This window comes from Stylophora pistillata, chromosome 2 (genome assembly GCF_964205215.1).
Source record: "Stylophora pistillata chromosome 2, jaStyPist1.2, whole genome shotgun sequence".
In the NCBI taxonomy this organism is placed as follows: Eukaryota; Metazoa; Cnidaria; class Anthozoa; order Scleractinia; family Pocilloporidae; genus Stylophora; species Stylophora pistillata.
Window position 1 is genome coordinate 22,803,813 of NC_142520.1, and position 14,028 is coordinate 22,817,840.

General features: G+C 38.6%; 1 protein-coding gene and 1 pseudogene across 1 annotated transcript; both read right to left on the reverse strand.

The window, feature by feature from the left end:
- Window positions 1–4,982: 4,982 nt before the first annotated feature.
- On the reverse strand, window positions 4,983–6,782 carry LOC148737837 (uncharacterized). Its single transcript, XM_088749345.1, has one exon. It carries the CDS (start codon window positions 6,780–6,782, stop codon window positions 4,983–4,985), a length of 1,800 nt encoding a protein of 599 aa, XP_088605471.1.
- Window positions 6,783–7,379: 597 nt separating this feature from the next.
- LOC148737838 (uncharacterized) lies at window positions 7,380–8,331 on the reverse strand (annotated as a pseudogene).
- Window positions 8,332–14,028: the final 5,697 nt, after the last annotated feature.

A 14,028-nucleotide genomic window follows, 5' to 3' on the forward strand; every position in this document is an offset into this window, starting at 1 on the left:
GTAACTGGTATTTATTACAAAGCATTGTTGTAATGATGTAATTAGTATTTATTTTATGCATTGTTGTAGCGATGTAATTAGTATTTATTCCATACATTGTTGTAATGCGCAGTTGATCATCCGGTCATGGAAACTGCGCAATATAAATTTACAATTATATTTATTTATTAATTTTAATTGAAAAAAACAAGCCTTCAAAAATTCAGGGCTCTCTGGGTAACTTCGGAAACCATCGAATAATCTTCGGGTTAATCATCTGAGAATTTTCGGAGCTCATATACTCTTCGGAAAATCATCGGAGTCGTTTTGGACATGACAGGACGCAAAATGCGTGCACAGTAAGTACCTTCCGTTGTCCTCATACAAAGCCTTAGAAAAGAAGGAACTAAACCCGGAAAAGAAGGAACTAAACCCGGAAAAGAAGGAACTAAACCCGGAACTAAACCCGGCGGGTTTAGTTCCGGGTTTAATTTCCAGACTACCTTCCACAAGTTTATTGAAGTTGGCGGAGGCCGTGTGTATTTTCAAGTTGATCGAAGTTGGCGGAGGCCGTGAAAATTTACTGAGTTACGGGCTAGTGAAAAGTTTATCAAGTGAAACTACGTTAATTTTGAAATAAATCTTCTTGTTGCTGTTCCGATAACCCTGCGTTCTGCTTTGACTGCAAATCATCTGTCACTCAAACATCGAACTCGTAACAGATTCCAAATTCCTCTCTTCGTCTTCTGAGAGTTCTCTCATGATCAGAAATTTCCAGTAATTTAGCAATGCTAGCCCAGCGAAGGTGACCTTTTTCGCCACTGCTGCTCACTGGGCATTGGCATTCACAAGAACAGGTACTCTCTATATTTAAACCTTTGAGTCTCGGTCAAAGATGTGTTCGTATATCGTCTAAACTACTCGTCAAGCCAACAACTGACCTATTTGCAGCGCTGTTAGTGGGTACACTCTGATGAAGATCGCCAAACGCTGTACAGATCTCGGTCATTCGATCAACAGCGTTTTCTAAGTGGTCCAGGTTTGTATTCTGGGGCTCCCATTGTTGACTCAAGTTAGCAATTTGACGGAGAACTGCTTGAGTATTTTCTAAGAATATCTCTAGCTATCTCTATGTCGCCTCTTCTTCGACGGTATAAAGGCATATCGTAGCTTTTCTAGATAGTCTTCAATTCATAGCTTGAAAATTAGCGCAAAAAGGGGGAAATGTCAATTACATCGGCGTCCGTGATACCCTTGCCCAACACCGCTTTGTGTAGCATACATTTGCATGTTAATTAGAAGAGTGTTTGAATTACCACGAAACAATTTAACTGAGAATAATTCGCATACTAATTACAACGTATTTTTTGCAATTACCATGTATTTTCCGACTGAGAATAAGATAATTTATCATTCTTATGAGCAAAGTCTTTTTCAAACTTGGCATGAAAAGAACATTATTAGAATACTTTATTTTTTAAAATAGAATATAATAAGAACATTAGAACATCTAAAACATTTCAATTAGAATAATTTTTCTATACTTGTAGCGGATTTTCTTTGCAATTAGAATGCAACTGAAGAGTTAAAAAAATAAAGGCGAAAAAGAGCATAAATATTTCACTAAGTTAGTATCTAATATGTAAACTGAGGACAAAAATCTTCAGTTTAGAACATATTTATGTAATTGGAAAGAAAAATTGCTAAACGGCATTTTTGTCCATTTCGGCGCCTCATACACTGTTTTTTTTTTATCAATTTATTTATATAAACATATATTTTTAGATATATTCTTTTGAAATGCTTTTTCTTCCTCCGCTCATCACCTATCATCCTAATATTACAATCTCTTGGTAATATAATGAGCTTTACATTATACATTGTCATGTACTATGGTTTTCGTAAAAAGCCGGGGGACACTAACAAGATGATAAGGGTTGGGTAAATTAACAAGAAATGTTGGAATAATCACATAAAATGTGTTTATCTTTATATATTGTTGAAGATTAAAGATACCTGTTCCTTTGTGCAGGCACATATTCACATGCTACGTTCAGGCCTATATCTTAGGTAGTGACAGGAAATACAATCTGTATTATATTTTGCTTGAAAGTATTAGTCGAAAGTTGTATAAGGCAGGCTTTGCATATTTTACTTTACCGCCGCGAAAGGGACAAGAAGTACTTTATTCCAACGGGTTATTATTCAGACTTACACGTAACAACAGAACAAGAAGTTAATATTTTCCGAGAGATAAAAGGATCATCTGCTAGCATACAAAAATTAAAAGCAGTATTGCATCGTGTTGTAGCCTACGAAGTTGCCAAAGCTGCCTAATTTTTCATTGCTTTTAGGGCGGGACAGCAACAGCCATTTGGGCGTATTTTGAACTTTTCGATTATTCAGAGGAAAAAAAGTACGATAAAACTTTTTGATATAATCTTTTCGGGCCAACTGCCGCTGACGATTTCTGCGCCAGCGTGCTTCAGGAAAACCCTATTTTCTAGGCAACCGACCATCATTTCCTTGGCTGCTAGGAATTTATCTACAATGACTGATATGCGGCTCCATATTCATGATTTCCATGCCCCATAGTTTGAGCCATCTGTGACAAATTTGTTTTGAATCCAGTGTGTTTTCCTATTTTAATTATTCTTCCAGGAAGGCCTTCTGCTTAGCCACGGCGGACGGGCAGTCTTTCTCGAAGATCGCAATGCCCAGCTCTGGGGTAACGCCTGAAAATTTTACTCTGCAATCTCAGAAGGGGCAGTTTGAGCTGTGCACTAGATCATTCCTGATGTTTTTCAATTTAAAGCATCTTTGCCTTGTCGAGAACAGTGCCTTTCCTCTATATTATACACTTGCCATACTGTATCCGCCACTACACGTTGCAGTGGTGCTGAAAAGTCCTTCAACTTAAAAAGAACAAAAGATCAGCGTGTTTGTTGTCAATGGATATAACTTCTCCTCTCCTTAAACGATGTCTTCTGTGTTTTTTGAAGAGGAGACTGCTTTTCTTCAAACAAAAGAATGGTTTAGATTTCTCCAAAGGAAAAGTAACTGTCGGGAAAGACTGGATCTCTCACTGAACCCATCTGTTGAGGACGACTCAATAAACCCGCGTTTAAACTCAACGTTTTACTTTATTTTGACCAAGAAAAAGCACCTCCGTGGCGAATACTCGGTCTGAAAAAAAGGGCAAAACTCCTGGAACTAAGTAAAAGTACTTGACATTTGATCCCTGTCACTCATTTCTAAATACGGTACATTTAACACAACGTCACGTTCTCTAAAACACCATCAGTTTGGACAAAACAAAAAAAGAGGATAAAAAGATGGCTATAAAAGATGACTATAGATTACGCGCGTGAGCAATTAACATTTGGTAAAAGTGAGCAAGAATTATAAGGAAAGAATACCATTGTTTGTAAAATTGTGGCCCAGGACTTGTGGGTCTGCATGTCATGCAATCCGAGAACAGCAGGATGCAGTTCACGGCAGTAACTTGTGAAGCCAATGCACAATCCATGTTTGGCGCTAATGCATGGTATGTACAAACTCATGAAAAATACTCAAATCAAAGTGTAAATATGGCAGACATATTGATTTTACGGTTCATTACCAGTTTCAAATCGTATCCGTATCGTACGGGACGATTTTGCATTTTGGCTTGTTTTGTTTGGAGAATAACCGCTAACATTTTAAATATGAAGTAACCTGAGCAACAGAAACAACGAAAGTTGAACTAAATTAGCTTTCTATCCAGAGTGTAGAAACGATTTCTCGCCCCAAAACTGCCTGACGTCTTTTGAACGTGCGCATTGTTGATTTTTCACCTCGAATTGCGTGACAAGGAATGGCGTATTTTGACCTCTGTGTTACTTTTCTTTGAGGTCCTAAAATTTCGTAGTCTTGAGTAGGCCAAAAATTGTATTGGATTTTTGTGAATAAGAAGCCTTGTTCTTCGCTGGATTAACTTGGTATAACCCCATGCTATGTACCAAGGTACGATTTCACCCTCTCAATTTTGCCATTCCTTTGTCGCCTAAATGAGTGGAATAACATTTGACGATAAAAACTTGCGACAAAACATTGCTTGGAATAATACTACTAATAATAATAATAATAATAATATCGTTTATTCAAACCTCTTTCAGAGAATGCTGAATTACAGGTTTATAATATCAACAAGAATTATAGGAAAAAAAGGAGGAAAACTGTACAAAATGCATTAAACTACATACAATTAAAAATAGCAATTACATAAAAATGATAATACTAACTGAAAATGATAATGTTTATTATAAAAAAAGAGTATGATTAAGCTGGCAAGTATTTGACTATCACAAAGTTCTTAAAACGATCGATGGACCTTTTTGAGTGATAGTGAGTACGATTTCATCTTAAATTGTAGCGGTCTGAAGATTTACGAACGTCGGCATACATTGCAGTATAAAGGGGGTTGTCATTATGAATACGACTTATAAAGGATTCACAGGCAGCACTACGGCGTGCATCAAGGGTTTCAATACCGGCTAGCATTAGGGTATCTGAGTACGAATGACCTGGCCAAATAATGGTGAGAGCACGCCTCTGCACTGACTCTAAGGTCTTAGATAAGTAGGACGGTAAATTGGCAAATGCAGTAGAGGCGTACTCAAGTATGGAAGCTGCCTTAAAGCAAACAACCGTCTGTCAGCCTTCTTCAGCAGGTGGTCAACATGCGTCCCCCAGGAGAGGTCATTGGACAAGTTCACGCCTAAGAGCTTGAACGACGAGACCTCTTCTATAACAGCGCCCCCCGTTACGACCTGGGGAGCCTTGCAACTATTATACTGAAGGAAGTCAACATCCATGCACTTACATTTAGTAGGATTAAGGCGCATGTTATTGATGTTAGCAAAATATTGGATGTCATTCACAAGGAAGTTAAGTACAGAAGGAGAATTTCTTGGAAGAATTTCCATGATAGTTAAGTCATCAACAAACTTGATACGCAAGCCTCAGGAAGCCATCAGGTCATTAGCCATGCAAACAAACAAAATAGGTCCTAAACGGGTACCCTGTGGTATCCCACAGCACAAAGCTTGGGAAGTAGAACTGACCGTACCTATGCGCGTAACCTGAGATCTACCTTGTAAGAAGCACGCAAGCCAACGTACCAAACTGGCGTCTAGATTGAATTTAGATAGTTTTTCTATGAGGATTTTATGGTCTATTAAGTCCGAACCCTTACGAAAGTCCGCGAAAAACAATTGTACAGCACAGTTCCCTTTATCGAGGGCTTCGAGAATCAAATGGAGTAGGTAAAAAAGGAATTGTTCCATACTTTTCCCAGCAACCGCAAACTGCTTGACGTCAATATCCGCCAGTATGGAAGGGAGAATCCTGGTGAGCGTGAACCCTTCTAATAGCTTGGCCACTTGACAAGTAAGACTGATGGGGCGGATGTCCTCTTCTATTTTCATAGGTGGTGACGTCTTAGGCAGGGGGCGAACAATCGCTGACTTGTGAAGGGGAGGGAGGTACCCCTCGCTTAATGACGAGTTGTAAATGCCCGCAGTGGCGGGAGCCAATTCAAAAGCGAAGGTCTTAAGAATAGAGTTGGGAATCCCGTCAGGCCCTGGCGCTCTCTGGGTCTCGATTCTGCGGAGCGCGACATACACCTCCCGTTTGGTCACAAATAAATGACTTGGTATCTCATCAACACGTATGCGCGCGATATCAGCCGATGTTAAGGGGGAGCGCCCAGACGTTAGAGGCACAAAAAAGTCATTAATATTTTCTGCAAGATTATTCACTGTATTTACAGTCTCTGTATCTATAAGTTGACTATTCCACAAGCCCTCACTACACGAAACACCTGACAAGTTCTTGATCGATTTCCACCACTTTCCAACATGCGCGCTCTTGAGATTTTTAACTTTGTTTTTATAGAAGGCCTTTTTACTCTGCTGAATAAGCCGCTGAACATTATCACGCCAAAGCTTAAACTGAAAGGAGTCTTTCCAATGCTGCGCTAAATATCTCTGCCGTTTCTTGATCGCAATCTTGATCGCGTTGGTTATGCAAGGTTTATCTCTTTGATGGACCTTAAATGTTTTAAGCGGGAGGAAACAGTCAACAGAGTTCATAAGAGTTTGATGAAAAAACTCAAATTCATCGGCATAGGATCTTAAAGAAAAAAGGCTGTCCCAGGAAAATGACGTAAGCCACTGGCCAAAATCTCTCATACGACTATGACGCGTGTCGCGGCGAGTTAGTGTTCTTTTAGCCAGGGTGGTCTTAAAGACACGCGAGTGAATATACACACAGAAATGGTCGCTGGATCCACATTTCGGAAGCTGTTGGGGAACTGGTAATAGCTTAGGCTGATTAGTTAGGCGCCAGTGTAGGGTGCCTGTGTCTCGCGTGAAAACTGATACTATTTGCGAAAGTCCGCACTTGCGCTTAATATAGATGTCCGAAACTTTGGTCGAGTTTGGGTTGAAGTCTCCTGAGACTATGACCTTACATTCCGGGTGGTCCCAAACGTACGCATCTGCTACGCTTTGAAGATGATTATATAATTTCTCATTATCTGCAACCATTGCGTTCGGTGGATGATATATAACTCCGAGTAAAATTATAGAGATATGGCGAGGGAGCCGATGAGGTCTTATTTGAAGCCATAAGGTTTCCTTAAGAGTGCCACGAAGCTCAAAATCGATCAACCGCTTACATGGGATGTTACATTTGACATGAGCGGCTACACCGCCAGCATGGGGTAGCCGGTCATTTCGAAACAGAATATAATCCCGCATATTTACAACAGTGTCAGGAATTTGCTCTGATAGCCAAGTCTCTGTGACACAAATAACATCAGCGTTTTCATCTTCAGCAATGCACTCTAATTCATCCACTTTCGGCTGAAGCGATCTCGCAATACAAATAAGGCCTGACGGTAAAGAGGCTGGGAATCGATGGCTAGTAACAGGAGCTAGTTTGTTTGCTTTCTTGACTGGGATAAGATTATGTAAATTCCTACAATGAAATAAAGCTTTATCGAAACGCCGCGGAACAATGACTGGAATATTCCTGGATAGCTTCCCTCTCTTGCCAGATCGCTTGCCTCTATACTTAAATATCCCACAAGCTCGGAGGCCACCGAAGAATGATCGATCGAACTTCAAAACATAGTTCCGGCGTAACGATAACAGCTCACTTCTCGAGTATTGGATGATAGGGGAATGGCGGTTATGCAAATTAACATTGTAAAATTTAAAAACGATAAAAAGCTATAGAAAGCTAAAATCGACGACGTTTCGACGTTAACATAACGTCATTATCAAGTCAAGACTGTATAAAAATAAGTTCTATAAATACTAAAAACGAACGATAAGGGAAAAAGAATTTGCGGGTTAAACAAAAAGTTTAGCACGTATGGGGTCCGTTTGGACGTTCAGATTAGGTTTTAATTTCTTAATATAAAGCATTTCACACACTAAACAATCAAACTCACTTTGATACTTTCTGAGAATATTAAAATGACTATCGTTCAAACGATCCCTCCTACAATGCGCTTCATGAAAATGCTTGCCAATTGCCGAATTTTTGTGTTCAGCGACACGTTGAAAAAGGTGTCGGGCCGTATAGCCGACATAATGTGCATCGCACAGATCACATACAAAATGATAAACAACGCATCGCTGATTAATAATTGACGGCTTGGGCTCTTTAGGTTTTAGGTCTTGTTCTAATTTCTTGCTTACAAAAACTGGCTGCAAAACGATACCAATCTTATTACTCAGATTACACAGTTGTCTCCGAACAGAATTAGCTGAAACCTGATCTTTGAATGGTAGATTAACTCTTACTCTGTTGCTCTCGTCAGCATTTCTCTCCGCTGTCCCTACAGAAGGTTTACGAGAAACAAAATCGGAAATAACAGAATCTGTAACACTGCAAGGGTAATCAAGACGGCTAAAAATGGAACGCAATTTGGCGCATTCTCTTCATTAAAAGCCTCTAAGGTGGAGGATAGCGCATAAGCGCGGTGTAACATTGTCTTTAATAAAGAGTCTTTATAGCGTTTGTCAGTATGACCGTGGAATTGTAAAAGCAAGGCAATATCAGTTGGCTTTCTATAGACTTGAGTTTCAAGTTTTGTTCCATTCTTGATGATATCAATGCGGATAAAATGAATCCTATCATCAACAGGAAGCTCCATCGTGAACAGTAAACTGGGATGTAAGCCATTCAGAGTAGTAAGAAACTTAGTGGCAGCATCAGTATTTGACATTCTTACAAGAGTATCATCAACGTTCTTCTGTACAAATGAGGCCATCATTGTCATGCATTGTGGTTCTCATAATAATCCAAGCAACACTGAGTAGGGGATAAGGAGTGGGTAAATTAACAGCAATGGTTAGGAGCGGGAAATATTGGAATAGTCATATGAAACGTATACTGAAAATAGTTTGTTGAAGATTAAATAAAACTTGTTTTATTGTGCATGCGCACGCACAGATTCATATGATACGATCAGGCTTATTTCGCAAGACAGAGGGAGGGATTAAAGCTTGTATCTCTGCTAACTTAGCTGAAGCTTTTAAAATAAAATAAAAAACCTGACATAGTAGTCTTTGCATTCAAGCTGTATTAGACAAACTCTGCATATTTTATGATTAGTGATGTCCGCTCCTAAGGGTGGATAAGAAGATTATTCGAACACGGATTTGTCTAAACCAGAACAAGCAGAAAGTTTAAATGTTTTAAATATGGCTGCTGTCATATTTTCTACTATCCTGGTTTTTTTTTCCGCTATTGCTTTTGAACATTTTTCTTTAAATTTACACCTGAATCTAAACAAAATATTTCTGGTTCAATATTGAACACCTTTTTAATACATTGAATGTTTCTACCGCTCCGCGCAAAATTAAAACTTAAAAGGAAAAGGCTTGGAAAGCAACAAAATAACTTATAATAAAAGGAAACAAGGTAACCAAGCTCTTCTTACACTGTAAGTTAAGAGTCTGAAAAAAGTGTAATCAAGAAGCTTTCCTTTTGCCTACTATCGTTTCTTTTGCCCAAGCATTATCGGGGCCACTATGTTGCATTCTTTTTGAAAACAAGTCACCTTTTTCTGCTCTGCCAACAACAAAATTCCCCTCTTCTACCCCTTACGAGTTTCTCGAGCCCAAATGATTGGTGATCTTTTTTCCCGTGTCTTCTGAAAACTCCGATACCAAACACAACTAATCTTCTCACGCTGTATTTTTTTCGGTCATCACTTTAAATATTAATTTTTTAGCAAGTAAGGAAATATTATTCGAATAATTGTTCGCATTGTAACCAAAACAAAATATCCCACGCGGTATCATGGCTCTAATATAATATGAAAGATGTAACATTGGATGACATTCTACTAGATATATACACTGTAAGTGTCATTGTCCCGGATTATATGTCCTTGGGCTGACTTTAAGTTGAGAAATGAAAATGTTATTAAACAATATCTCTTATATTACTAATTATATTCTTCTCATGAGAGTCTCAGATAGATTTATTCAATTTAAATTGATTCTTTTTTTACCATAGTCACCTTATTTCTTGTAAAATTGAAAGACTCGAGTACCTCTTACATGTATATTTGGTCACAATATATCTGAAGCGTTACTGATTAGCGTAATTCATTTTCTATTGGTAGAGATATTGGGCTACAGCCTCTTTTCCTTTGAACCTTCCGCCCATGCCCCCTACAAAATACTTTGAATACACAGCAGAAAGAGGATTATCATTCATTTCATGTCTTGTCCTGGTAACCTGTAGAGCCTTTTACCGCGAAAAAGACGCTAGAGAGTTCACGCCGGCAGAATTAAGCGGAAGTGGACGAGTTTCCTCCCCCCTTGGATGGAAGAAATAAGCCTCCAGTGGCTACGTAACTTTTCATCCCGCCTCCTTCCTTCTACCCTAAAACTCGAAGGGTAACTAGGCTAAGAACCTGTGGACTGGGTTGATATACATATATCATAACGATTGTCTGATTGACGACTACAAACTGTGGCCTTATCCATCAATATGCTATTTTGAACAACAGTACATTTTTTTTTCACTTTGGTGAATATGTCTCATCATTTCAGTGTAGTAACTGTTACAACTAGCTCTTCAAAACTTTCGTTTTCCCTTTGCATTGTCCTTTTACATTGCCTGTAGGATTAAAATTAGGAGGAATAGTCTTCACTTTTGACTTACAGATATCTTAGGTTGGTATTCTTCATGAATATCTCTTTTGGTAAGTCCTCCAACTGGTTGTTGTACAAGTACCTGTCAACAAATGATGCCAGTTAGTTTGTGTAACGGGCGTTCAGCTGCATTGCTGATATAAATGTATTATCGTTATCATCAATACCTTCAAGTGGTGAGAAATGTTTTGGGTAAGAAGCAAAGCTACTAATACTGCAAGAGATTCCTATTTTGAGCCAAACGTGTCCACTGCATTATTACATTTCGTTGATCACGCGGAGCCGATATATCAGATATCCATCCATGCAACATGTATTAGCCATTGGCCAATCCTATTTTTGAGAATCCACAGGGGGTTCGTGCTTTCTTTGGTGGCATTTCCTTTACCATTAAGAAATGAACTGAGGACACAGTCATTTTGTCAAGGAGCGTTTGAAATAGCGTAACAATTTTTCGTAAAAAGGTGCTACGCAGTAATGCAAAATTAAATCCTAACCCTGTGGAAAGAAGGCAATTAATTTACAAATGTCTTTCACACGAGTTCTATGATGATATTTTGGCCAGTTTACGGTTAACGCATACATATTATTTTCATTGTCGGCAGTGGAACCAACTGACTCGCATAATTGAGTTGGAAAGCACGAAATAAGGACTCTAAGCCTTCGATCTTTCTTTTGGAAATACGGAATGTTTAATTAATTTTCTTCCTTTTTTTCCGCGGGCTTTGAAAATTGTGATGAGTCTATTACAGCCAATTTCAAGTCTCTACATCTACGAAGATTTCCTTGCTCTATTCTGCTACGTTTTATAGTATTTTCGACAATTTGAATATTTTACTAAATATCATCTCTCGAACCTTACTAAGGCTTAAATCTTCAGAAATGATGATTACTCCCTGAGCACACCGCACCAAGAGATTATAAACTGAGAAAACTTATCTCCGTGACCCATGATGTATTTGAAATGTCGCGCCATGCTGGGAAGTTATTCTTATTTCAAAATGGAATTTGTCCGTGATTGAAGAGATCTCAAGTTAGATAGAAACTGTCAATAGGAAGTAAGACTAAAATGGCCAAGAAATATTTCGGGACGACAGACTTATTCAAAACAGTTTTTGATTTACTGTTAGAAGTGAAAAACGTACGAATTTCTTACGTGTACAAAGCCCACGCGGTAAAATTTATCATGCTTAGATAGTTGTTTACTTGCCTTCAAGGCCAGAGTTTCCGCAGCGTTATGTTGAAAATTCTGAAAAAAACTTCGATTCGACGCGAAATCTTCTATTAAACAAATCTTTTTGAACACATTGTTACTCGAACATAATATTTACCGGGCCATCGAATCGTCAAATCGTCGCTACGCCCTGCTTGAAGTCCGAAAGTTCGTTTTCACTCTACGTTTGTCTTGGTCAAAGCACATTTGCCATATAAAGAAACACTTCTCACAAAAAGTTGGTACCTTAAAACGTATGCAGAAATAAATTACCCCCTAAAGTATTAGATGAAATTTATTTCAAATTCATTATACCAGCAGTAACATATGCTATAGTTGTGTGGGGAAATTGTAGTAGTGCTATGCTCAACTCCTTGAATCCTATACATGAAAGAGCAGCTGCGCTAATTCATGAACAAGATAATCCTCAAAGTCTTAATTGGCTTCCCATGTCATACTTCTACAATAGGCGTTTACTGCTGTTCATCTTCGATGTCATCAAAGATATTGTTCCTCATAACCTTGCATCTTTATTTACTCTAAAGTCCGGCAGTAGATCTTCTCGAAGGGGCAGCCAATTTGTTATTCCACGTGTAAAATATGAAATTGGCGAACAATCTATTCAATACAGGGGCCAACAATTTGGACATTTCTTGATAGATTAATCAATATAAATGAGACAATAAGTAAAGACCATTTTAAGCAAATTTTACGTAGATTTTCCAAGGAGATCAATAATTTCTCATTCAGAGCTCCCATTCTAGTTAACAAACATAAGGACTATGTATATTTTAACTTTTATCCTCTACATTTTATATAATCTTAACTTATTTTTCTTTTTACTTGACTGTCTTTTATCACCAATATTGTTATAATATATGTGCATATGGACTTTTGTGATAATGTGCAGAGAAAAGAGCTGAGCTGTTTTTTTCTTTTTTTTTTTTTTTTTATTCCATCGATCGTGCAAAGAAGAATAAACAGAGCTGAGGAAGACTGAAACACAGACATAGAACACTGAACTACATAGAATATTCTTGACTTGATAAACCTTCGGGTTAGGGAAAAGGTTAGGGTTAGGGTTCTGGGTTAGGGTTTTAGGGTTAGGGTTTAAAGTTAAGGTTTCGTTAGGTTAGGGTTTAGGGTTTAGGGTTAGGGTTTTTTAGGGTTAGCGTTAGGGCTGGGTTTAGGTTTAGGCCGTTAGTCCTATGGCTGGGGTTAGGGCTACGGTTACATGAAACAAACGAGTGAGTAGGGGGTATAAATCTGCGTAGGGGAGGGGGGTCCATATTCGCTAGTGGATATGGACTGGGGGTCCAAATTCAACTTCAAAATTAAGAAATGTGGGGGTACATTAAAAGTCATTGTTTTTTCAAAGAGCATTTGAAGTAGCTTTGCAAATGTTCCTAATTTTCTCAATTTATTTAATTCCATTTTTAAATGACCTTCACAAGTTTTCTATGAGAACGTTAAGTTTGCAGGGATGAAGGTTTCCCTAAACCAATACATTTCCTAGTTTAAGCGTTGATACAGCTTTTTTGTGATGTATAACCTACGCTGATTGTCTTTTACTTGATAAAAACGGGTAATCAGCAATGAGTAATCACAAAGGAAAGTTAAAATGTCAGAGAGAAATTGAAGATATGTAGACAGTGAATGGGATGGGGTGTTAAACCAGATGAAGGAGAGAGATATATACCTAAGGGCTAGGAGGAGGGGAGAGAGGTCAAAAGGTTGCATTTTACTTACATCTCACCTCCCTCCACCCCTCCCCCTCAATTTTCCAACCTAAATACTTCTGTTTGTAGCCAATAGATTGTTGCCCTGATCTTCTGATATTCTCACAAATGCAACATTCATTAGAATAGAGGGCTGATAGTTTCGAAAGAAACTGTTTGGGGCTACGTCGGTGGGAGTAGCGAAATAATTTGGATATATCAACAAAGTTGAAATGGTAAATTGGCCACCGTAATGACTACAAAAGCTGACGTTTCGAGCGTTAGCCCTTCGTCGGAGCGAATAGAGGAATTGTGGGTTTTGTGTGCTTTTAAAGGCAGAAAATGGAGCTACGTTATTGGTGGGTGCATGGCAACGAGAAAAACATGAATAAATTAGTGGAATGAAAAGCGTTCATTGATCCCTGTGGGATTGAGACTGCCGGTTTGAAATATGAGCTTTTGTTCAAGATTTTTACGGCTTTCCGTGCCACCTAAGTGCAAGGAAAGACCGCAGATTGCCATATGTTGCTTAGAATGATTAGGTAAATTAAAATGTCTAGCGACTGGTTTAGATGTGTACTTGTCATTCCTTTCCACGTCTCGAAGGTGTTCTCGGAATCGGTCACCTAGTCTTCTGCCCGTTTCGCCGATGTATAGCTTTTTGCAATAAGTGCAAGTTATGCAATAGATTACATTAGCGGAGGTGCACGTGAAGTGATCGGTGATCTTAATGGATCGTTTAGGTCCCGATATTTTATCAGTGTTGTGAATGAAAGGACACGTTTTGCATCGCGCACGAGCGCATTTAAAAGTGCCTGGTTGCTCATTAGTCTGAAAAGAACTTCTGACCAAAAAATTGCCTAAGTTTTTGTCGCGTTTGAATGAAATGAGCGGA

What these genes read in the sequence shown, in the direction of transcription:
- LOC148737837 (XM_088749345.1), bottom strand. Translation starts at nt 6,782, where the DNA reads ATGCGGGATTATATTCTGTTTCGAAATGACCGGCTACCCCATGCTGGC.